At 39.1% G+C, this 26,645-nt stretch overlaps 1 protein-coding gene across 12 annotated transcripts in view; it reads right to left on the reverse strand.

Annotated features, from left to right (window-relative positions):
• Positions 1-3,979: 3,979 nt before the first annotated feature.
• The window catches only part of mast2 (microtubule associated serine/threonine kinase 2), a 142,258-nt gene continuing 119,592 nt past the window's right edge, over positions 3,980-26,645 (reverse strand). For 10 of the 12 annotated variants that reach the window (XM_048199986.1, XM_048199976.1, XM_048199980.1 and 7 more), the window contains 22 exons: positions 26,077-26,231; positions 21,473-21,548; positions 19,990-20,199; positions 17,522-17,623; positions 15,903-16,035; positions 15,538-15,608; positions 15,338-15,447; positions 14,977-15,185; positions 14,725-14,863; positions 14,344-14,476; positions 14,076-14,241; positions 13,719-13,820; positions 13,374-13,496; positions 13,121-13,230; positions 12,438-12,592; positions 12,024-12,316; positions 11,567-11,776; positions 10,292-10,518; positions 10,081-10,203; positions 9,867-10,003; positions 9,572-9,756; positions 3,980-9,254 (listed from right to left, as the gene is read on the reverse strand). In XM_048199986.1, coding sequence (XP_048055943.1) covers positions 7,285-9,254; positions 9,572-9,756; positions 9,867-10,003; positions 10,081-10,203; positions 10,292-10,518; positions 11,567-11,776; positions 12,024-12,316; positions 12,438-12,592; positions 13,121-13,230; positions 13,374-13,496; positions 13,719-13,820; positions 14,076-14,241; positions 14,344-14,476; positions 14,725-14,863; positions 14,977-15,185; positions 15,338-15,447; positions 15,538-15,608; positions 15,903-16,035; positions 17,522-17,623; positions 19,990-20,199; positions 21,473-21,548; positions 26,077-26,231 — 5,139 coding nt within the window. In that variant the 3' untranslated portion in view covers positions 3,980-7,284. The remainder of the gene's footprint in view (positions 9,255-9,571; positions 9,757-9,866; positions 10,004-10,080; positions 10,204-10,291; positions 10,519-11,566; positions 11,777-12,023; positions 12,317-12,437; positions 12,593-13,120; positions 13,231-13,373; positions 13,497-13,718; positions 13,821-14,075; positions 14,242-14,343; positions 14,477-14,724; positions 14,864-14,976; positions 15,186-15,337; positions 15,448-15,537; positions 15,609-15,902; positions 16,036-17,521; positions 17,624-19,989; positions 20,200-21,472; positions 21,549-26,076; positions 26,232-26,645) is intronic. The other 2 variants (XM_048199979.1, XM_048199981.1) reach the window with 1 other exon arrangement.

The raw sequence follows: 26,645 nt of genomic DNA on the forward strand, positions 1-26,645 counted from the left end.
AAGAATTTTGTTATTATCTGATGGACTTGTTAAGTTGTTAAGTGGATGTTTAATAAGGCAGCGGCTACTTGCACTAAGTGAAAGTAGCATATTTTTTCTTAGTGATAGATGCTATTTACACTAAGTGAAAATAGCTGTAGATGCCATTTACACTAAGTGACAACAGCAATATATTCTATTTACACTAAGTGACAATAGCAGCATTTTCTTAGCAATATGCTATTTACACAAGGTGAAAATAGCGATAGATTCTATTTACACCATGTAAAAATATCAGTTATTTGCAATAAGAGTAAACAGTAATTAGATGCTATCTATCCTTTATATTGACAGATACTATTTGCACATCAGTACATTAATAGGATTCAATAATAATAATAATATCAGTGTAAATGATTATATTTATTAAAATTATTAAATGGATGCTACCTTATTGGGAGAATAAAAACCCTCTCTACACCTTCCCCTAACTCTACTCAATAAACACTTTTAATATTAAACACTCATTCACAGTTTATTTCCACTTTTAGAACATTATTTTCATTTTTATTAAAAATAAATGCAAACTCGCGTCGATCGCATTAAAAGCTAGATCTGCAAGTCTTACTCGATAGTCTGCTGCACCACTGAAGACACTTTTTTAAAACTTGAGTAGCCCAACCAGACATTGGTGGGCAGAGCTAGTGTAAATCGCATTTGCCAACAAGGGACGCTATTTGCACATATAGAGCAAACTCTATGTTTGTATCTTACCTGGAATTCCCTAAGATTTCCTGTTTGAATCCTGTAGTTCACCTGTTTGTACTCACCTGTGAATACTCATCTGTTGTATCAGTCCTTTGTCCTCAAATGTTTTCATGTTTTACGATAGTTGTTTGTGAGTCCCATGTAATTGTAAAAAAAAGAAGAAAAAAAAAGGTAATTGCGACTTTTTTAATCTCACAATTCTGACATTTTCCTCGCAATTGTGAGATTTAAACTCACAATTGCATTTTATAAAGTCAGAATTGAGAGATATAAACTTTCAATTTTGAATTTTTTCTCATAATTGCGAATTTATATCTCAGAATTCTGCCTTTTCTTGCAATTCTGACTTTCTCAAAATGGAGAGTTTATAACTCGCAATTGCAACTTTATACCACGCAATTCTGAGAAAAAAGTCAAAATTGTTGATAAAAACTCGCAATTAACTTTTTTTGTTACATATTTGTATTCTAAAGTATTCTAAAGAATTTAGATTAAGTTACAAAACTTGGGTAATCTAACGAAATATGTTACAAATTGCTTTTTAAAGCATGTATTTTGTAATCTGTAGTGAAATACTGTACATTTTAAAAGTAACCTACTCAGCCCTGTTGATAATGAATTCTTTTTACATAGGTGTAATTTGCAAGTGAGACAGGTGGGATGTCTCCGTTTTTTCTTTTTTTTTTCTTTTTTCAACAATATTTTCAGCAATATACTTAGTTTTTTTTTTTTTTTTATGTTTGGGCCTTCCTAATGACCCTCCAGCCACAGTTCACTCACAATTTCTTTACTGCTATCAAAATCCACAGGCTTTCAGATCCTTCCTTTCACCATTTCCTTGGCATCAAGTATTAGCCGATCTGAAATCGTAATACCCCAGTCTATTTCTCTTCTCCACGGGCTAATTTATTGCTCTCAGCAACTGAACTTTCACACTATTTGCCTGGCAGGCAACATCAAGTCTGCACACTGTACAGGTTATGGTGTACATTCATCACACAGAATAAGGCTCATTAAACGTGGCACGTGGTACCACAGAGAGCAATTAGCCTATAATGCAGCTTCCACCTGCCATTCTTCTATGCCATACTATAAGCAGGTAAAACTAATTGCTAACATCTAATATAAGTTCAAACCGATGAAAGCATTTATTATGTATCCCATTATCTAGTGGACCTGAGTAAGTTTTGAAGGTTAACGTTCAACATGTGGCTCATGCTCGTAAATAAGATACAATGATTCATGTACCTGCGTTCAAACTTGTCACATTTAAATTGAATCAATAGGCAGTGAAACCTCTTCTTCCTTTCCATTTCTTCAAGAAAACTTGGAAGTGAAAAAAGTGAGAGGATTGGGGAAAATAAATTCTGAAATAGGGGAGAATTATTGCCCCCCTGAGGCCCTGCCCCCCTTCGCTTTTCTTCTGAAATCCATTTGGCCTGGTCCCCCCATTAGGCTGGCTGTCAGGCAGTGGATGCTGGTATATGCAGCTGTGTAGAGAGAGGCAGGAATGGAATGAATTTACCCGGTCATGTAGAGCGGGTGTCAGAGAGAGACTCAGCCAGCAATCCATCAGTGGCACCAGCTTCATGTCAGAGGGGGGAGGGGCAAAAAGAAGCAACACATTGGGTCATCAGAGCATCTTCATTCTTCAGCGGTTCGCGTGCCGTAGGGAGATGGTAAGCGAGGGGGTCTGAGGAGCAGGTTTAAGCGTGCACATTTTTCCCATGTACATTTTCTTAATAGGCCTGCTGATGGGAAACTGGTAAATGAAGGCAGGACAGGCATGGTCCAATTACTCCCTATAGTGGGCACCTTTTAAGCAAGCCAGCTAAACTTTGACCCTCTTGTCTGGCCTCAGGGCATACTGCTCTCGAACATTCAACCCATCTGAGAGGCCTGAGAGAACACACACACACCAGAATGTAATGGGCTTCATTATTGTCATCTTGTCAGTACCTAGCATTGACATGCTATACCTATTAACATGGTGCATACATCCTGCGAGGATTGTCTTCTACTTTCATTAAGGCAATGAATTTCCTGAAACAAGCTTATGACAGGTGGGTGAGCAAATATCTACAGTAATAACTGTTCATTATGGATCCATTCAACATGCATAAAGGAAGGGGAAATGGAGTTGGGAGTGAATTCCTCAATTTTAAAAGCCAAAATATGACAAGATTTCTTGCTCCAAATTTAACGGATTCAAATACAACTGCCTCATAGAAAGTGTATGGATAGACAATATTCTTATGGACTAAAGAATGTCCAGTTAAAGTGTTTTGTAGAGCTTTAGACAAACCAACCACTTATATATTCATACTCTCTCTCTCTCTCTATTAATAAAAGGACAAGGACAAATAAAGGTATATATTTTCTAGATTTCCTCTGTTTTAGAGTTGCTAATGCTGCCGAGTACTATACTATTGGGGTCAATATCAAAAGCAGCAGTCAGTATCTGGTGTTGCCAGCAGCTGCTTTAAGTACTACAGTTCATCTCATCCTCATAGACTTCAACAGATTTGCCAGTTCTTGCTGTGAGATGTTACTCCATTCTTCCACCAAGTCATTTGCAAGTTCTTGAAAACGTCTGAGAGGATATGTGGTTTGGCACTACAAGGAACATCAGCTGTCCTTCCTGTCTCCCTGTAGAAGTGTCATAGGTGTCAGGAATGACAGAGAATCTTCACAGGGAAGTGAATAAATTGTTGAATAGTCAATATTTTTGTTTTGTTTTTGCTCACAAAAAGTATTCTTGTCGCTTCATAACATTATTTTAACGATGTCTTTGCTACCTTTCTGGGCCTTGAAAAGTGCAATGTCGTTGCTGCCTAAAAATATCTTAATTTGTGTTCCGAAGATGAATGAAGGTCTTGTGGGTTTGGAACATGAGGGTGAGTACGTAATGACAGAAATTTCATTTATGGGTGAACTAACCCTTTAAGGACTGTTCCACAGGTGCATGTACAATAATTGTTTATGGTTCATTTAAGCATGAAAACATTGTTTAAACCCTTTCCAATAAAGATCTGTAAAGCTTATTTGGATTTTAAAAATATACTGTATCTTTAAAATCCTGAAAAAGGGGAGTTTCTTTTCTTGCTGAGTTTAATATGTAAATAAAAAGCTGTTGCATGAATTGCTGTTGATCACAAAATCTGTTTGGCAGATCCATTTGCATCAACCTAATGTCTTATAGTCAGTGAATAAATACAAACCACATACTGAGTTACTTAAAAAAATCTTTATTATTCATAAGGTAGGATTAACAACAAACATGCGTCTTACCACAATAGAAAATTGTAAGATATTGCACTGGTTTAACTCTAGCAGTTTTTTCTTTGCCCATTTCTTTTCACTTGTCTATACAACCACATTGTCTCCTTTAGTCTTGGACAAAGAATGACGGGCACATGGACAGTGCCCTAAATCCATACCACTGTATCACCATAACTGAGTGTCAAGTCTTAAAATACAAATAATATCTAGTCATTGTCCCATTCATCTATGCGTCATGTCTAAGGCAATGGCCATTGCACACCAAATAACTTCAATTCTTCTCATATTAAAGACACTCAGAACACTAGACTTAAAAATATTTACATAAAAGTAAACCATCTCATCTGTGCTGCCATTTGGGTCAAAAACAAACTCACAGACATAAGGAGAGGGCAGTGGTTGGACATGGCGACTATATGGGTAGATGCAAGTAGTGCGTGCTCCAAAGGTTTTCGTTCATAAAGAGTCAAGCTATACCACAGGTGAGAGGTGGTGGGTGAATTTGCTGTAGACTGTGTGTGAGATTACATTTCACTAGGGCGTGCATGGTGGCATGTGGCTACGGGACATTGATGGATGACCACCGCAGGCATTCTGACACCTGATTTTACCTCAACAAATAGCCCAACCATCATCATTATCCACATCACGTACACAAGGCGGCAGTTAGCGCTCACTTTCACAGCCCACGGCAGCTCATGACTTCAGAAAAGGGAGCAGAGATGAATTTAACGCATTTACACACATACTTCAGAAAATTACAATGTTTTCTTTTTTTGTTAAAAGCACACTTATAATGTGAAGCAGGTCATCAGGAACTACATGTAAAAAAATAAAATACTAGGAGTGAATGCAACAAAGCTACTTAATGTCTTTACACCCTGTAAAATCTCAAATGCAGCGCAGCCAGAAAGGAAATCACTAGTGGTCTGCTAGTATCTAAGCTACAAAACGTGCCTGAGCACTCACACCATATGACACATTATTTAGACATAATGCACTAGTGTGCCGTTTACAAATGTTCTCTCAAGACATAACGCATGTAAACATTTAAGGGCAGTTTCTTTAAGCCCAACAAATTTAGTTTAAATGGAGATTCAAGTTCTCTGGGTATGAGAATGTAACTTTGGAGTGGGATTCAGTTGTAAGTCATCTCTTGTGGACATAATGGTTAAGCATTGGTCTTTTTTTAATAAGTGTGTATTAATGCCTTGGCCACTAGTGTAAGATCGATCGGTGTTCTCTAGACGCAACAGGGCAAACACTATATTAAACCTGACAGCCCACAGATGCATTTCCAACTTCATCCAAATGCCATTCTTGTTACAAGTGCATTTTTGTCACTGATGGTGGTGCCCAGGTTAATTAGGTTCATCAGGAATTAAGCTTCAGGCTGCAATGCGATCAACAGCTCCATTCCCTAAAGAAGCATAAATGTGCAAGACATCCATTCACATTTTATAAGGACAAAACATGAATAAGGTTATAGTGAAACTACTGTACATACCATCATCAAGTGACTAAGTACAATCAGTAATAAAGTCTAAAAAAAAAAAAAAAAAAATTTAATTTTCCATATAGGCAGGGACAAAGTAGTACAGTAGTGTGTTGGAAATAGCCTTACTTTTGGAACTGACTTGCTGAGCAATGAGACCCCTTTATACTAGTGGCAAGTGTTAAAACGATGTGCATAATTATTGGGTGGTAAACTGAGCAGAAACACAATACAGACAATTGGATTCAAATAGAAATGCAAAATGTGGTTAAAATATTATAGTTCCACAGGTTAATCTTTAAATACAATATGGTGTTAACACATTGTTAAATCAAGATAATATGAAAACGTACCACAGTCTCACTTACTGGTCAAACCCTTTAAGACCCCAACCAAGTCTGGGATCTAATCGGATACTGTATTTATTGGTTTTTCATATTAATTACACACAAAATAAAAAGGGTTTTTGCAAATACATCTTTGCCAGGTATATTTCAAAAAGCAGAGCTGATATGGCAAAGACAAGACACCAATTAAAAACAAACTCCCATTGTTTAGGGCATAAAACTAACAAAGAACAGACTTTTTTTAAATATACATTATATATAAGACCCCACACAAACACACACTCAAACACGCTCTATACATAGACACACACACACACACACACACACACACTCCAGATACAAGTCTGCCAGGGAGAAAAAAAAGGAAAAAAAAATAAAAATACAGATAGCAAATTGGTCCAGATATTAAAATGAGAGAAAATAAAATATGCAAACCGAGTAAGAAATAAAATGGTCCACTTGGAATTTTGAACAAGGACTAAACCAAACTAGACATAATGATGATGTGCAAGTTACTTGCTCTTGCAGTAATGTCTTTAGCTACGATATGTAGCTTTAGTGGATGTGAATGATGGCCAAAAATCACGATTCATTACACATAGTAATTCCAAATAATTTCTAATAACATATTTAATTCTGATAAGAAACAGAGTAACATGTAAAGATGCAATTCATGCCATTAATGACCATCATTCTTCCACAATGTACATCTAAATTTTAATTACCATATACAACATTAATGATGGCAGTGCCATGGGAAAATCTCAGGTCGATTTTCATAGACATACATCTCACAGCTGTTTGACACAACTGAAAGCTGACAAGTGAGAAAGATGGAAAACACAGTTTGGTTTTTCTTATATACTACACGTGTGATGAAATCAACCTGGTGTGTTTGAAAAAATTGCTCGGGATACGCTACTCTTATTGCTGCAATATGTCTTCTTCCAAAGATGAACAAGCAGAAAGAAATACAAGTGAAATGTTGAGGTGTTGCTATAAGGCACAACTATACCTACTACAAGAGAAGATTTTTAAAGTAATATGAAGATAATATGAAGAGGTAATACACTGTAAGTGGACACGGTTTCTGGCTCTCAGGGTGCAGAACCACATATTTTTCCAGGTTTTCTAGCTGCTGTGAAAAATATTTAAAAAGGAGGAACAAGAAAAGCAAATCAATTACACAGCCTCAATTATTTTGTGAATGGCAGAGCATAAAAAATTCTGAAATGAAGCTGTTGGGCTCATCTGTAAACACCCCTATCTCTTCCTCTACCTCTTATCTTTCCATAATCTTTTCACAGGGATAATGACATTAAACAGGACAACTGCTTTTTGTTAAAATGTGCATTTGTCTGTTAATAGGCAAGTTAATTAAAGCTGGAGAAAACAGGTCTTTCTGCAAGGCTGCTACGTTGTCTTGTTAGATTTATCTCGTGAAGTAGAGGAACTGGGCTTTGCCTGGGCCCGTGATTGTGCTTCAGACCTAGGCCTTGGTGTGGTGCCACTTTGTGGAGTCCCTTGTCTTTCCTGATTCTCTTCCCCAGCTTGGGAGTTTGGAGGAGTTGGCCTTTTTGAAGTGCCTGGAACCTCTAAAGACCTCTGAGAAGTTGTGGCTGGCTCAGATTTGGATAATGTTTGTTTAGAGGGAGATTCAGTCAGCCTTGGAGACTGGGAACCAGAAGCAGCAGATGGACTTAAGCGGTCAGGAGAATCAGGACGCTCCAGACGACATTCTTTTATCTTTGGGTGGGTGGCATCTACCTGGGGACGCTGGTCCTTTGTCCGCTCCGAGGCCTCTTTTGTACCTGGGATGTTGAGTTTGACAGGGCCAAGCACACTCTTAGCAACAGTGGCCAGTTGAGACACGACTCTGTCCATTCCACTCTCAGAGGCAGTGGATGCAGAGGCGGTAGCAGCAGCAGTGGCAGCAGCAGCGGCTGCAGCCTGTCTGCGGTTGTCTGCCTCCTTCATCTCCTTGGTGATGCCTCCGGTTGGTGTGGTAGCAACAGGGGTATCCCTGGCTACTCCAGAAGCAGTGCTAGAATCCATTCTACCACTGGTTTTGGACCTAGGCTCAGAAGTTTTGGGGGTCCTCCGGGGATCCAATGGAGGTGTGGTAGGTTTGACAAATGGGTCTTTGCTAACAGAGGTAAAGGCGCTGCCGTGGGTGGAAAAGGTGCTGGACAGAGGGCTGGGTTGAGGTGGAGAAGGCCTAACACTGGAGTCCTGTACCTTTGACTCTTTCTTTATAGAGTCATCAGATAGTGTTGAATTGGAGTCTTGGGCCATAGTAGAGGTTGTGGAATTCTGTTCTGGGGGCTTGGCTGCAGCTTGCATTGGCGGTGAGGTTGAAGTTTGTATCTGAGATTGAGTTGTACTTTGGCTTTGTATCTGCAGTCCTAGACCGGGCTGAGGTGAGCCTGGTGGTGCAACTGTTGAGGGCATCAGTCCTAGTGTTGGTGGAGCTGCTGGTCCGATCCTGATGGTATGGGGAGAGGCCATTACAGTAGTAGGCCTCAAGATATGGCTAGGAGGAACATAGCTTGTCCTGCGTCCATCTTGGCTGTCTTCTGACCCTTCGTCTGTCTCATCCTCTGAGGAATCTACCTCGTGGATGGCATCTTGTTTTTGAAGAGACTCGCGGCGCTCGGCACGATCTTGGCGTATGGCAGACAGCTTGTCTTTCAGTTTACTCTTTCCAGGAACAAGTCCCAGAGTTCCAGTTCCAGATTCAGGACCTTCTTGTCGACCCAGTTTTCGAACTGAACTCTTCTGCAGGCTGCCCTTTTCTGCAGGAGACACTCTTCCTCCCATTAGAATCTCACTGGCCGACTCCTGCAGGCTTTGTAGACTAGGGTCTCGCTGCAGCATCTCCTTTTTAAACTCTGAATGTGAGGTATCAAGACTGTGTTTGCGGCTGGCCCCAACTGGCAGCTTTTTATCAGCAGCAGAGGATGGAGAAGGTGAGGAGGATGAAGAAGAAAGAGAGGCTGCAAGTTTCTCAGCCGACTGGACACGTTTGAGCAGAGGAGAGCGAGGAGGATCTGCACTCTTTGGGCGGGATATCTGTCTTACTAATGGAGGAGAAGAGTGGAGTTTGACAGGGAAAGACTGGCCTATTGAAGAAGTCATGAGCCCATGGCTTGAAAGAGGTGAAGGAGAACGCTGGGGGGAGGTGCTCTGAGGGGTGGGCGACGGTGTACGAGCCAGAGGGGATAAGGGGATGTTGCCTGCGGACTTCCGGCGAGGGGAACGGTACTGGCGCTGCAGTTTGGGGGCCAGACCGTGCAAAGAGCTGGGTCTGATCTGACCAGAACTGGCAGGAGAGTTTGGCACACTGGAGCTAGGTGAGCTACTTTGGGATGAGTTCCCACCAACTGCATTAGAAAAAGAGAAGGTTCAAGGTTATAGATTAACTATTAAAAAAACAAATACGGAGATGAATGAAATGACTTTAGACATGATATTGATGACGTTATGGGGAACTAATATACAATATTTTATGTAGATGCTGCAATGTAATATTAAATGAGAACATTATCTGGCATGGCAGTATGTGTATCAGAATTACAATGACAGTAGTAGGTTTGTATGTTGTATGTAATATTTGAATACTGTTCATATATTTATTACTGTTTATTACTTTAATACTGCTATCTTTATTACTCTTATGAAATAAAGATAAAGTTTTTACCTGAGTGGGCAGATTCAGGTGTGGAACGACAGCCCTGTGTTGGTGAACGAGGGGACATGTGTGTGGGAGACCCCGGGACACTCTCGCCAGATGAGACCGAGCGGTTCAGAGAGGACAGGCTGCGACTGGTGTGGAGAAGAGTTGCCTGCTTGGTGATCTTACGGAACAGGGAGTTTTTCTTCTTACTGTAATGGATAACCATATACAAACCATTACTGGGACAGTAAATGTAAGCCTGAGGAATTAAAATCAGTGGGACGCAAGTATTTGGACGATGGTAAACGTTGGACATCACCTGTCTTGTCCTTCTCTGGTTTTTGTTCTTTTGTTGCGCCGGGCCATTTTGGACTTGGAGGTGGTTTTGCGTGCAGGGCCAACCTTAATAGATGTATTTTCAAAAGGTGTAGCAGCGATGGACACCTTACCACCACTCTGCAACATAAAAATTATTCTGAATACCAATAAATTCAAAAGCAACAAGGCTCATCAGATTATGGCTGCCAATGTACCTTGAGAATGAGCTCTACAACTTCCGTGTGCACAAGTCCATGGACAGGCTCTCCGTTAACATGCGTAATGAGATCTCCCTCTCTCAGTCCAGCCTCATGAGCAGGTCCTCCATCCTCCACGTGCTGCAAAGCAATATGTTAGAGCACTCAAAACCACAAATTAGTGCAGTCTAATTCCATAATGGAGAATAATTGGAACTGCTGTACTCACCCAGACCATGTGGTGCACAGTATAAATGTCTGTGTCTCCCATGTAAACCCTGATGGCACGCAGGGTGAAACCATATTTCTTGCCAGCTCGGTGGATGACTATGGCGGGTTTAACACTACAGACAGCTGGGGAAAGGTCTCGGCTGGGAGAGGAGTCACGTGATGAGGGGTTGGACGAGAGAGAGTGAGGTGACATGGGACTGGCCAGAGGAGAGGCGCCATGGTGATCTGAAAGAGAAGACAAAAGAATTTGAACTTTAGTTAAAGTGTGATATCCACACATATTTCTTCAAAATGATAGGAGACAGCCAATCCAATCAAAAGACTGAATGAATCCATGTTTTGAGTGAAAGAATTGGGTGAAACAATGATTCAATGTCCCATTCATAAAGAGAGCCATTTACGAATGAACGAATCGAATGAATGAATGTGTTAATGTATAGGCACTTGTGACCTAATGGTTATAGAGTCAGAGTTGTAACACGAAGGTTGTGGGTTTGAGTCTCAGGACCGGCAGGAAATGTAGGTGGGGGGAGTGAATGAACAGTGTTCTCTTCTATTTTCATTACCCACAACTGAGGTGCCCTTGAGCAAGGCACCTAACCCCCAATCGCCCTTCGGGCACTGCAGCAAAAAAAAAAAGAAGGCTGCCCACTGCTCTGGGTGTGTGTTCATGGTGTGCGCATTCAATTCTCACTGCTGTGTGCACACTTGGATGGGTGAAATGCAGAGCACAAATTCAGAGTATGGGACACCATACTTGGCTACACATCACGTCACTTAAGTTTCACTTAAGAATGACTCAGTGACTTGGTCATTTAGACATTTACCACCACCTACTGGCAGTTTAAGATTCTTAATTAGAGTATCATTTCATTAAAAAAATTCATATTTCCATATTAATAAAAAAAACATTAAAGGTATAGCTCACCTAAAAATAAAAATTATTTACTCACCTTCATGGCTGTTGCAGCCTAAAAGTTTATGTGTAATAAATTCTATGTTGAATGAAATAAATTTTTTTTTTTTTTTCAAAGTACTTTTTGTAATGTCTTTTTGATGCTTTTCTCATTTAACACAATGATGACTTTAAATGATCTTTTGAGGGTAATTTCTTAGATTAATTTAGATTTAAATTATAGATTTAGATTTAAATTAGATTAATCGCCATTTTAATCGCTTGTCAGCCCTAGTTTGTTCAAGAACCAACAAAAGATTTTGATCTAGAGACATGTCTTGCATGGCAAAATCATGATGCCCAATCATATGCACTTACCAGCAGGGATCATAAGTGAGAGGGTAGTTGCCGAGGCTGATTTGATAACTTTGTTAAGTGGGCGTGATGTGTGTTTCTCTGTATCTCCTGAAAGCAGTCTGTGGCGAGCTCTTCGAGCCGCTAAATCACTGATGGCTTTAGGAGTGGAGTTTTCAGAACTTTCAACACTGTAGCGAGAAGCTCGATCCAATACATCACCAGAACTACCAGCTGAAATCACACACATGCACGTAAATTAAAAAATAGAGATGTCAGAGATATGTCTACAGAAAATGGCAAACTATCAGAATGATTCAATATGGTGTTACTTGAAATCATAAACCCCAGTCATTTTTTGCACCTTTTTATGTGAGATTTTTATGCCTCATTAAATCTGACTTGTCTTGAAAATCTTTTAAAAAAAATTTATAGCTAAAGCTAGAACAGACACTCCCTAGAGTAATTCAGCAAGACTGACGTGTGAGAGTGGATTGGCTGATCTGGCTGGAAGTGGAGCCTGGTGTGGTGGGCGATTCATCCAGCCTCAGCTCTCTCTCCACAGGGAGCTCTGGTATGGCCTGAGGCAGATCTTCCCCACGAGGGCCTCTCACAGGGGTCTTCCTGCCCCCCACACCGCCATCCTCTTCGCTGGAAATGGCGAATCTGGGCATTTCGATGATGGCCGAGCAGCAGCGGCGACGTACAGTCAGAGGTGGGCTGGAGTCGCTCTCTGTGTGAGATGACTCGGAAACAGAGAGACGCTTCCTTAAGCTGAATAAAAAAACAAATATGTTTATTACACCATGTTGGACAAACATAGTAAATTTTTTTAGAAATATATTTTTAAACTATGATTTTTTTTCATCAGAATGATTTGGGGTGTTTCACTCACATCTCAGGAGAGCCCACCAGCCAGCTCCGGTCTCTAGACTTTAGGCCACTGAGACTGTCGATCCGCTCTCCTCCCTCTTCACTCAGACTGCGCTTAGTGGGAGGAGGGGTGCGCTTCTCCTCATGCAAGGAAAGACGCTCCATACTACTATATACCTGGGAGAAGGAGACCGATGGGGAGAGATGAAGACAGTTGAAGTTAAAAAGAAAGAAAATGGAAGAAAAGAGAGAAACAGCAGCAATACTGAACTTTGAAAACAGAATAAACTGTTTAAGGCATTAGACTTAACTTGTAATTAAGCAGAACAGATACCACAAGCCACAAGTTGTTGTACAGCAGATACCAAACCGTAAAAAGTGCTGGCAACCACAAACAGTCTACAGTTAATAAAGGTAATGAAGAATTTCAGTTGTCCTCAACAGGTTATAATTCAGGAAATGACTGACATCAGGGCCCCAACACAGTAATAAACTTTTTAAAGGGCAAAAGTGTGTTTCTTTCCCTTCTGTCCCATTTCTCTTTTTTCCATATGGTCTATATGCCACCCTCCTTTAAACTACTACTATTACTTGGCAGAAGAATTGTTTATTTTGATTATTATTAATGAATAAACTATTAATTGAACATCTTATATAATTTTGTTTTTGCTGTCGTTAACAGTGTTAGTATGCGTTACTTCACACCTTGCTGAATCGTGGTGAACAGGAGGAGAACTGACGGATCTCCAGATGGTCATCATCATTTGTGTCATCTTCTTCCTCCGAGTCTACATGATGATACCGATCTGAGCGTGCTAGAGGGTTGAAGAAAGAGAGATCTCAGCTTGTGTTTGTAAGAATGTAAGCTCATGTGGTGTGTATCTGTGTTGCAGGTATGGAACAAAGTAAAGTATCTTGTTATAAATTTCACTCCATTCCCCGCTGCCTGAAGACGTACTGTCAAAGTAGCTAGTGTCATCCTCTGACTCCAGCTGAGGAATGAACTCTGCCTTCTGCCTCAGGAGACTGTTCCAGTCCAGATCAGTAAAAAAGCGGTGCTGTTTCACCTCAAACGCACTCCCTGTGAGACAGAGAGAGACAGAAAATCTCTTCAAATATTTCTCAGAGAACAGAGATGTAGGATAACATTAAAAAAGCAGAGTCTCCTCAAGATTTTCTGCTCAAGTTTATTCATAAACTATTAATCTCAGCAGATCAGTCAAGTCACTCCTCTAAGACTAAACCAGAGAATAGATCAAGGAGATGTCTGTGTAAGTAAGTGTGAGTTTGTGCGCTAGAGGACCTGTCCCCAGACGCTCCAGAGGGTTTTGCCGCAGTAGTTTGGAGATGAGATCTTGAGCCTCAGGAGGCAAAGCTTCATCACCTTCTGGCCAGATTATCTCATCTATTGAATGAAACATACAATAACTGTCAACAACAACAAAATTCACATGTCAGATTTCAGAGTATTACTTGCTAGTGACAAAAGAACAGACTGATTTAAGGAGTTTATGAAGGTTTTCCAAAATTAACTATTGAGAGCAAAGTAAGATTAAAACTGATAATTGATATCACATACTGTCAAAAGTTCACGACTGTATAATGTAATGTTTCTCATGAATAAATATTTTTTGCACTTTCTTCTAGATACAACACTAACCACTGATGACTTGTCCAAACAGTTCCTCGGGTGTATCCCCAAAAAAGGGAGCACAGCCCACCAGAAACTCATACAAGATGACTCCCATGGCCCACCAGTCCACTGGTTTACCATAGCCCTGCCTCAGAATGACCTCAGGAGCAATGTATTCAGGAGTACCACACACCTGAGAAAGAAAGAGTTTTAAGAATGCCACAGTTCCTTTTATAAAAAAAACAAACAAAACAAAAACAATGCAACAAACTACAGTCCCAGAGGACACTTGTACCTGTTTGTCAAGGAATTCACGGGCATCTTTTTCAATGTGGCCCTCATATAGATTGGTTGTTAAGCTCATTAAACCAATTTTGGACAGGCCGAAGTCTGTCAGTTTGATGTGTCCCATTGATGTAATCAGGAGACTGTAGAAAAACAGGCATTTTTTTATTCTGACATCAGTGAATGTGAAAAGACCATCCCATCCATCTAAAACTAAAGCTGTCTAAACCAAAGCCAACTCATCTGTTACAGTCTAAACAAGCATGTTTTGTATTCTTTAAAAGTAAGATGGAATCTAAAGAATAAGTAAAATCCCCTGAAGGAGGTCTCAATTAAATTAAGAATAGAAGGTCAACCACAAACAGGCTGGTTTGGTGTTACGTTTGCTTACTTGTCAGGTTTGAGGTCTCTGTGCACAATGCCATAGTTGTGAAGGTATTCCAGTGCTAGAACAGTCTCAGCAAAGTACATACGTGCCATATCCACAGGCAGAGCTCCAATGTGCTTTAGCAAAGTGGCACAGTCTCCACCTATTGACACACAAACAGTTTCAACTACAGCATCACTCTGTATTGTATCCCATATTGAAGCGCTCCATGAACATAGTCAACCTCCACAAAGATGTTGTACGAGTATTTCTTACCCTCCACATACTCCATGACCATGCAAAGATGTCTCCTTGTCTCAAAGGAGCAGAACATGCTGACAACAAAAGGGTTCTCTGCAAATGTCAGGATGTCTCTTTCCACAAAGGCCTGTTGGATCTGGTTTCTCAGGATCAGGTTCTGCTTGTTGATCTTCTTCATGGCAAATCGCTGACGGGTCTCCTTATGCCTCACCAAAAACACAGCCCTGAGTGGAGAGAGGCATGCATCACTTCTAATGGGCTCCTTACCATATGACTATTAAAGAGTGATGGAGACCCAGTGGATGATGACATTCTAAAATTGTAACACCTTAGTGTTTATAATCATTCCTGTAACTGTGAAAATCTATTTTCTTACCCATAAGCTCCATTACTGATGAGTTTAATAGTCTCAAAGTCTTCCTCACGAGGAGTTTTAGTCTTGGACTGAGGCTGAAGCTGGGGTGGCTGTACGGTGGCTCCTCGACTCTGCATATAAACACAAGCATTTTGTCTTATCTGAATGCTATGATTCAAAGTTGATAGAGTTATTGAAAACTTTTCTATTCTATTACTCACATCTGTGGAATCTGTCTCTGTCTCTGGGGTTTCAGGGTTACCACTGTCATAGCTGCTCAGCTGGGCCATTTCTAGAGAGCGAGAGAGAAAAGAGGGAATGAAAATGAACAGGTGCCACTGAAAACAACACAAATGTTATTTGTAGTTCCTGATCAAAGATTGGAAAACCAATAACATCAGATTTGCTTCATACAGTCCCCCCCAAAAAAGCATTTGGACACTCTTGATAACATATGATAGCATTAGATAACAAAATATCATTTGTTTCTGAAGAAGTTACATAGTCTTATTTTTTTTTTTTTTCTATCTCATAAAATTAGCTTAGTGTTCAAATGCTTTTAGGTGACTGTATGTAGCATTCTTACCCTCAAGGGGGTCCCTGGTGAGGCCCAGCTGGCTGATGATGTATCGAGGGATGTCAGACTTGATGCCCTGACCTTCTTTAGCATGACCTTCAGCAGCCTCTAACAGGTGGTAGAACTCCTCTGGGTTAAACTCCTATCAACGTACACAGGGAGAATTAGGTTCACATGATGTGAACATTAAAATATGACATACACTCAATCATTTAATTTATTCTAGAGATCTGGAGTAGATTGAATATCAAATACTTCAGGACAAAAAATTCAAATGATGATGAACTTATTACTGTTATAACACTTGTTTCTTCAGTCCTGCATTCAGTCAAATATTTACAATCACCATATACATAGAACTCTTTTTTTTTCCTTTATAAACATTTTGTAATGGACAGAAATGTCTTCCAATTCAGGGTCATTCACTCAAAAAGATGAAACAATGCTACATATACGATATTTTAACAAACTATCATTTAAAGATTCACTTCAGAATTCAAATTTCCTGATAATTTACTCAACCCCATGTCATCCAAGATGTTCGAGTTGAAAAGAAATTAAGGTTTTTGAGGAAAACATTCCAGGATTTTTCTCCATATAGTGGACTTCAAAGAGCTCTACACGATCCCAGACAAGGAATAAGGGTCTTATCTAGCGAAACGATTGATCATTTTCGCCCTACCGCGGTACTTTCAACTATGTCACACGTGACCTTTCCAACGTGATTACACAATGTGTGGCGCATTGTAGAGCTAGTGCAAGATGAGCATTTGTGGTTTAAAAGTATATACATTTTTATTTATTTTAGAAAATGACCGATTGTTTATAGATAAGATCCTTATTCCTTGTCTGGGATCATGTAGAGCCCATTGAAGCTACATTAAAAAAATTTGGACCTTCAACCCATTGGTAGCCGTTGAAGTCCACTATATGGAGAAAAATCCTGGAATGTTTTCCTCAAAATCCCTAATTTCTTTTTGACTGAAGAAAGAAAGACACAAACACCTTGGATGACATGGGGGTGAGTAAATTATCAAGAAATTTTAATTCTGAAGTGAACTTATCCTTTAAAAATTAAAGAATATAAAGAAAATAAGAGGCAGTTTAGATTATTGTTTGTGCTTATTCAGGCAGGTTTGTCTCCAGGTGTCACACTGAGGTATTTGGACACATTGTGTGCACATGAAGCAGAACAGGTTAACAGCTCATTTACTCTCAGCGGCTGGTCCTACATCAGTGCTGAGCTGTACTGTATGTTGTCATACTGCTGAATGCACCAGATTACTCAAAATACACATGTGGCCACAAGAATGCAGCCCTGCTGCTCCGTGTGGAAGTCAGAAGAGCTTTTATGTTTGCATGTGTGCATTTTTGGGCACTGTAAACTATGAAATGGTTTTATAATGCACTTAAGTAATGTCTGCCATGATTAACAAAACAGTGAATCAGAAAAATCACTGTGCATTTTGAAGCTTTGCAGTTTGGCCTTTATTCACAAAGCAATTTTTAATTAATTATATGGTACTGAGTATGTGCTTCATTAATGGAAAAGCAGTTTGCTCTGAAGCCTTGCAAAAACTAAATGTCAAAGATTCCAGATTAGAATCCTTTAAAATATCAGTGCTTACCAAACACTCCAGCAGCCGGGCGGGCCGGGCGATGACTATCATCAGCTTCTTGACCAGCTGGGTGACAAACGTCACCTCCCCACTTTCTGAACGCTCATGAGCCTAGCAATACACAGAAGACAACAGTTTTGGAATAGCATACTAGCACACTATTCAGTTTGCACCATGTATACTAAAACAATGTGTCAAAATGAGCAGTATACTGTACAAATTAGAGAACACAATGCAAAGTGTTAAACTTGACCTTCCATTTACATTGTGACAATTAAGCCAGAAGCGATTCTCTGACACTAGAATAAGAGATAGTTGAATGAAGTGTACAGAGAGAGTGCATAAAAAGTAAGAGCGTCAAAGGAGCAGCAACGAGAGAGTTCATCAATTGGATAGAGAAGAGCCGTTTAGAGTAGATGGTTAAACAGCCGGGTGATGGTAATAGAGCCATCTCTGACAGACAGCACAGTCACCTCAGGGGATGTCTAATCAGCTTCTGAATTATTTATACAGGTAATGAAACCGCCAATGAATCACACACACTCAGGATAATAAAGGGTCTCTGCACTGAGTAAATACACTATAGACTGACAGAAGTAACAGGAGTGAGAGCTGTAGGATGAGGAAGGGATCTGGTTTAGCACACCCTAAACTAGATGAAATTTGATGCTCTATACTTAGCAATACATGCGGTAAATAGAAAATTCCCAAGATTCCTTAAGGGCCAGACATCATGGTGACAGCCAGGTCACTAAAGTGACCTGGACTTGAGATTGGCTCCTGTGGTTTTTAATGATGCAACCATGGGAGACTGAATGATATAGACTGGTCATTTAAAAAGGTACAACTAGTCTGACCTTAAGACAAATGTCTAGTTAAATAAATAAAGCCTATTACTGAGGACAGAGAATAGGTGGCATTTCAAACAATTCAGGTAAATACAAGACCACGTAAAAAGTGAAGATGAATGAATGAAACTGTTACTATAACATTGTTACAAATGTCACTACAACATTGTACTATATGAACTAAGGATGCTTAATACATCTGTACCATATCAGTTATGAGCCAATATTTTGTTGAACTGTATCACTATTGGTCCATATGAGATGGCATTTGAGATTGGAAAATATTTAATTGTGCACACTCATTTCATCCTATTGTCACATTTGGATTACCTCTTCTGTCATTTAGATAATACTGATACTTATTCATTAACATTTTTAAATTTAATTCTGGGTTCGAAGTGTTATACTCTATAACAAATATAAAACAAATAACTACTACGATTCACAATTCAAATATGAATCAAGTAAACCCTAGCAGGTGAATTATAAGCATAAAAATAGTCTAGTTACAGTCCATGTTTTGAGTGTTAAACTGTCAACAAGTCTTCAGATCAACCACATAAAATAGCATCCATCAGACTATGACCTTGACTCAATGCAACCCTGCAAAGTAAAAACAATCAAAAACTCAACTGTTGGATCCACATGGTTTCTGAGCGTGCTCTGCTCCCAACGCTCTAAAAAGTGCTGAAGAGCCTCCTCTTCCTCCAGGCGCCTCTGCCACGAAATGCAGGACATCCTCTGAACGAGCGAGGAAGCGTTAAATGGAGAAGTTGGGAATGCTTTTCTGAGTGCACCTGCTGAAGATGCGATTTATACCGCGGTCCCCATCTGGCCCACCTGTCACCATCGGCTCCCAAACTAAAACAGCCAATTAGCACGGGCTGGATGATGTCATCCCTACTCGTCTGAATGCCAAGTATGTCTGCGGTGATAGCGCGGCGACTGCATGAGATCACGATGTGCACATTTTTGATTCTGGCAGGCAACAGCAACGGGATGGTTATGGACAACCAACCGAAATAGGGGAAAACCCGACCTGATCCCTCCTTCCAATCTCACTCCCTCCCTTTCTCTCTTTCTCCCTCCCGCCTTGTCTCTCGCTCCCCGCACCCTCCTCTTGGGTGCCTGGGATACTCATCCGTCACCAGTGGTGGTTACTGAGGTGTGAAATTAAATTCAGGAAGGTGCTGCACCCCCCGTTCCAACAATACACAACAAACACACACTCTCGTACATTCCTGCACACACACGATTTGTGGGATCATATGGGACCTCTGGGAGTCATAACGCTCCCCCTGTGGCACTGTAACTGAGCTAATCAAGACATCAACGACATCTCCTGACTAATGCAGATGTGACAGGTGACCACAGACCCAACAGAATAAAGAACGGATGTCAGGGAACCAAAAACACACGTGATAGAGTTCTTTATGACTGTCCAGCAGAACACAGATGACTTCTGACATCATGTGATGACATCACCACTTTGGCAGACATGGATTTATGGCTAAGGTACCACAGGAAGGACCTTACTGAAACCGTGTGTGACAAGGAGTCAATACTCTTGAAATATGTGTCATCAACGTCCTACATACTCTTCACACATGGCTGTCTTTGCATACTCACATCCTGGTGTAGCTTCTCAAGGTTCTCCTGTAGCTCGTAGAAGTAGCGGGAGGTAATGAGACCCTCGCGGGATTTGTCCAGGCAGTCCCGAGACAGTTCGATGACCTGGTGGTGGATGAAGCTCAGGACGCCGTCAGCTAAAGGCATGACTTTGTCAGGAGCTGAGGAGGATATGAAATCAGCCAGCCGTTCCTCCATTTGAGCAGTAGCCTGTGGGACAGAAGGGTCCTGGTTCAACAAAGGCCAAACAGAGGCATCCAGCCACCCACAATGCGTGACTATATTTAGACAGATTAGGGCTGAGTGATTTTTCCTTTTTGATTAATTCGAATTTAATGCTTTGTCATGATTTTATTATTTTTAAATTGAGAAATCGCAGTTTTGAATAAAAATGTTAGCAAACGTTACAATTAGACATGTTGACAATGATAACAAGAGAAGAAAATGATCCGACCACATGATGGCGCACACTGATTAACCGCTCTTTTGTGATGCACTCTATGAACGTATAACACATGACACAGACACAGGCAGTGGAATGGGATAAAGGCAAGGTTATTAGACACAAGTTGAACTTTAACTTGAGCGCTGTTTTTAAAATGCTGTTTCATGCATGAGACGCTGCAAAAATGTGAGAGTCCAGCGCAACCGCCAAATACATCTGACAAGAGCATGGAAAAACAGCTCAGTGGAATCCAAAAACCTGTCAAAGACTACAACTGTATGTTTGATATTTCACGTTTGCATGATGGTGACAGGCTGAAAGGTGCCGTTATTTTCTGTTTTTACAAAACATTTGCTGTTAATAGCCTATTACTTGTGTTACACTTTTATTCATTTGGATTTGAATTGCCTTGACTTCTCGGGTTGACCTCTAAAACTCAATGTGTACTTTTTTGGCTAAGAAATGTTTAGCATTTTTCTTATTTTACATTATTTCTAAGCATATAGGATATGTTTAAGATAAGTTTGTACAATATTTCCTTCTTATTTCATGCATATTTTCTGCAAAGATATTTGACAAATAAGTCAATTGTTTTACATTTTCACCATGCTGATCACTTTTGGAAATTAACTTTTTTTTAACCAGATGGTTAATAAAAAGAATGTTACTTGAATCATATTGTAGTTATGTTTTTAAGTTGACTAGTTAAACATTAAAAAAAAAAAAAATTAAATCATGAATTGGTCATTCTGGAGAAAAAAAAAAAAAAAAAAAACTTTTTGCCATATCACCCAGCTCAAGTCAGATATATTTTTATTTACTGATTTTTATTTTATTTTTAACATTTATGACCACCCTCTACAAAGAAAGTCTGAGCTGTCATCATATTAGGCCTTTAAACAGATTCTGACATAGCTGAGCAGGCCAGAGTAAATGAGAAAAATACATACGTGTAATATTTTTCTACAGACATAAAGCAACAGTGAGTAATTTACATATGTATTCACTGTCAAGTTCTGCATCAGTTTTAGACCTCACCTTAGGGAAACGCTCCTTGTAAACATGGTTCATCATGACGATCTCATGGTCAAATGATATGGGTGAGCGTCCAGGGCTGAACAAGAGAAGAAAGAAAGAAAAATAAGTGAAGAAATGAATCAACAAATGGGACTTACCTTACCTTTTTTTTTTTTGCTGATCATATAATTTTAACCCTAATGTCCCTCAGCCTTCTAGCAGATGTTGTTTTGTGCCCTATACCTATAATCTAATGTGGATGGATAGACTGGAGCACCCATATTTTCTGACATAGCCAACCTCATTCATGTCAAAGTAGCATCTTCAATCAGAGATGCTCCACAGGGAATATTGAGAGATACGGCTTGTGTAGATAAACTAGTATGTGTGTGTGCATTTTATTCAGGGACACAAATTACAGATGCATCTGGGACCACATGAGTCACTTCGGTTAGTAAAGGTAAGCTGGTCACGTGACCTGAGGATGAGGTAATGCTATAAGTCATCCTTCGAAGGCTTGCGCTCCCTATTAGCCCATCTGATTGAATGAAAACACACTAAACCACAGCACATCTGGTCCACCTCCAGGGTGATGTTAAGAAATGCGGCAACACACACACTTAAACACTAAATTGCCTCATCTACAGGTGTGTCAATAACAATATGAGACCAGGGAAAAATATTCTAGTCAAATCTTCAACTTACTTGAGAGCCATTTCAATCAAAAATTACAATCCGACCATGGCTGCAGTAAAGGTTAACTCTGACAGAGATTGATTCGCAGCCGAAGGGAGCTGCATTAACAATCACACTGAGAATATTTCTCCTGCTGAGTGAGGTACAGAGAAAAGATGAGGGAAACTGAATGAAAGAACATGGCTCGGAGCGATCCTCTACTTTTATTAAATAAAGAATTTACTGTGTGCAACGAATCAATGTGAACCTCCTGCAGCGCAATAACATTCTGTATTCCGACAGATGATAATTAGTGAATGTAATTATTTTTTTCTGATGGATGCAGAAATGCCCTTGCAGCCCCAAAAAAATCATCATGTTTTTGAGAAATGACCTTGCAAAAAGATTCTCATTATAGTTTTAAGCCACATGGATTTAACTGAAGTAGATATCCATGCAGGAACATAATGGAAATAATGGAGGAAATAAAGGAAGGACAGCTATTCATATGTGATTTGTTACAGGAGAAAAGAACGTAGAGTGTTTTGGTTAGAAAGTATAAAAAGAAAAATAGAGTAATGAAAGGGGAGGAACAAATTCCTAACTCTAAGTATGAATCTGTGATGTACTTACACAATCTCTAACAGCTCTTTGATGACAGATGTTTTTTTTTACTTTTCTAAGGAATCTGGACTTTTTTGCAGCAAAAAATACATCTACAACCTAATATATTCTACATGAAAAGCAGTCAAATGTAATATGTCTAAATATTCAGTATGTACAAAATAGCTTAATATTTTTTTTAAATATTTTTTGTGGAAATGATTTTTTCAGGATTCTTTGATGAATAGAAAGTTCAAATGAACAGCATTTAGTTTAAATCAAAATCTTTTGTAAAATTGCTTTACTGTCACTTTTGATCAATTTAATGTGTCCTTTCTGAATAAATGAATTACTGAAAAAAAAAAAAAAAAAAATAAAATTCTTACTGACCCCAAACTCTTGAACGGTACTATAGTATGCCCAGAATGGAATTCACACATACTCAAAACATATATGCACAAAACATGCTTTATTAATGCTTTATTATTAATTAAAATATTTTGTCACAGGAAACTGCCTGTTTTCTGTCATTCACATAATCCTGTTAGGACATAGCAATACAATAAAGGAAGAAAGACTGTAACCTCCAAAAGCACCTACAACCACAACAACTTAACATCATGGTGGCTTGGCAATCACCACTCATTTTTTGTTGTTGTTGTTAGTTTCAGTAACTGTAAAAATTAAGTTACCTGAAAAGAATGTGAAAACTATCCGAGAGAGATGCTATCACATGGAACAAAAGACAAACAAAGGGAGGGACAGCCAGAGAGAGGAAGGAGAGGATGAGAGTGTGTAAATGTGTCACAGCTGAGCACAGAAATGACCTCTAAATCCCTCCGAGGTGCTGGAAACCAGGGAAATCAGCTAGTTAATTGGCCATGACAGAATGGTCTGCACTAACACAAACACACACACACACAATCGGATGACATCATCAACAAAGCCACAGATACCGTCACATTCATTTTGGACACATTCTGATATATTATGCATGTTAATTTCAAGAAAAAGAAATGCCTTGGCTAGTCGGAAGGAACCCAGAAGGTGTCCGTTGTATTTTGGCACTGAGCCCTTTATTAAAATAATATTCTAATTTCCAGCTACTGCTACCAAATCATTTGACATATGGATGATGGATGGTGACCACTGCACATTGAGCTCATTACTCCTCGACTATGTGTTTGAGTGAGTTAAAAGATGTAAAGAGGAAGAATGATGGAGAACCGTGAGTGAACACTGCATGAAGAAGCATCGCTGTCAATTCTCTCTGCATGTCTGCTGTCCAGGGTGTGAAATTAGCATAATACTGCTCCATTTCCTTGTCTCTAATTAACCAGTTCGAGCTTGACTGCAAATTCCCTCAACCTCCTCCCTCGTCCAGTCTTTTCATCCTTCTCTCCCTTCTTTCAACAGCAGAAATGAATAATCCTGGGAAGCGGTAATCTGTAAAATGTGGCAACAGCAAACCTCACGATCTCATTCAATATTTATGGATCTAATTCTGGAGTGCCGAACCCCCTGCTGAGTGTGTCTAGATACTAAGAGGCAAGGCCAGTGTTTCCCGAATAAGTCATCTTAACAGAAAGTGAGAAAGAGCCAGAGGGCGAGGAAGAGAGATGTGTTTACAGATAAGAAGCTTATGAAGGAGGTCTCTTTCGTAGCGTTCAGGAGGAAATTATTCAGTCTATCAGGTCCTGGGCAGAAGTTTGAGTGACTACAAGAGTCATCATACAACTCTACTGCAGAGAAAGAGTGGATAAGAATAATCTAGGTCACATCGTGCACAAAAAGCAAAAAAAAAAAAATTACATACACACACATATACACAAACATACAAATACATATATATATATATATATATATATATATATAATTAGAATATCATCAAAAAGTTGATTTATTTAAATAATTCCATTCAAAAAGTGAAACTTGTATATTATATTCATTCATTACACACAGACTGATATATTTCAATTGTTTATTTCTTATAATTTTGATGATTATAACTGACAACTAAGGAAAATTCCAAATTCTGTAAGCGATCCTGGGTGGAGTAACTTCCTGTTGACGTTCGAAGTGTTGTCAAACAAAACAGAGGCTAGCTAGACCCTCCCTCCACCTCCTCCTCCTCCCCCTCCCCTTCGTGCTTCCTGAAACAGCCATGAACGCGCATTTAAAATCATTCTTGTCGGTTATTGGCTGGAGCATGTTTATTATGTTTCGTGGTCCAGGCTGCACCAGGTAGTTTTTGTTGCTGTTTTTGGAGCTTGTGGCGACTACAGAGACTGTGTTTTTTTACAGTGTGTTCAGGGGACAGGCAGCTAGCGGATAGTGAGGAGATGTTTGCTGTATGTGACAAAAAATGTTTTGGCCTAAAAACACGTGACATCGCTTAGAGCACCTTTAGGACCGATACAAAGAAAGGATTTTTAGAAATCTTGGCCAACTGCAAAGTATGAGCATGTACAGCACTCAATACTTAGTTGGGGCTCCTTTTGCCTGAATTACTGCAGCAATGCAGCGTGGCATGGAGTGAAATAAATCAACTTTTTGACGATATTCTAATTATATGACCAGCACCTATATATATATATATATATATATATATATATATATATATATATATATATATATATATATATATATATATATACATACATACTTTTTTCTTTTTTTTTATGACAACTATGCACATTGTGATGATCATGTTCATCAACCATGACAGATTTGGACATTCAACCTCTGAGTTTTTTTTCCTGGTAATTTTCATTATTCTCAGTAGTGATTAATAACAACATTAAAATAAAAAACAGTAGATTTGTTTTATTAAGTCAGAATAAAAGTAAAACAAATACTACATATAAAAATATAATTATAATTTTACATATATATATATATATATATATATATATATATATATATATATATATATATATATTTTTTTTTTTTTTTTTTTTTTTTGCTTTACAGTAATGAGAATTTGTGGAATTGTCATTAAATTAATTTCACAATGCAAAAACAAAATGCAAACAGAATTATATTATTTCTTTTGATTCTCGGTTTAAATATGACATGGACATTTTATTGACAGGCAGAGGAGTGAAGAGGCATCAATGTGAAGGGCACAAAGGCTGAATTATTTGTCTTCTATCTTAGAGGAGGGAGTTAAGAGTCTAGAGAATGATGTGGCAGAGTCCTGTCAGATCTGAAGATTTGGCCTTTAAAAGTGAGTGATTGAGTGTGAGCCTGAGGGCCCGGCTGACATCACACACACTCACAAAGTCATGTTCACTTGAAAGGCAACTTTTGATTGCTGTGAAATGGGAATCTGTAAGTGTTTGTACCTGAGACTGCGGGAGCGCGGTCGCATGGCTGGAGATCTTCTCCCGTCCTCATCCGTGATGCTCTCCGAGCTGAAGTGTTTGGTGAGGAAATGCAGCTCGTCTGCAGTTGGCTGGAAGGGCAACTGGTGCAGCTTCTCCTGAGATGAACATGATGACTGTGAGAAGCAGAGAGGGAGGGATTACAAGGACAGAAGGCATTGCATAGGCTGCCCTGAGTGTCAATCAACTGCCTTTGTTGGCATAATGTTGTTGATTGTTAGTCTTAGCAAATATATTTGTCTCAAAACATTCAGGCCAAATGGGAAAAAATATTGAAAATACAATTTTAATTTAACTACAGTATATAGCTCTTTTTTAAAAAAAAAAATAATATTAGGAGAAAATGTCCAGGTTATATTTCAAGTTAAATCAAAAGAAAACAAGTTACTAAATATATTTTGCATAATGAAATTGGAGCCTATTTTTAGGACCAATAATTGCATTTTGACATTATTTAACTTCTTATTACTTTAATACAAAAAAAAAAATATTATTATACATGATAATAGCTATTAAAATAATATGACATT

This window comes from Megalobrama amblycephala, linkage group LG8 (genome assembly GCF_018812025.1).
Source record: "Megalobrama amblycephala isolate DHTTF-2021 linkage group LG8, ASM1881202v1, whole genome shotgun sequence".
Classification (NCBI taxonomy): Eukaryota; Metazoa; Chordata; class Actinopteri; order Cypriniformes; family Xenocyprididae; genus Megalobrama; species Megalobrama amblycephala.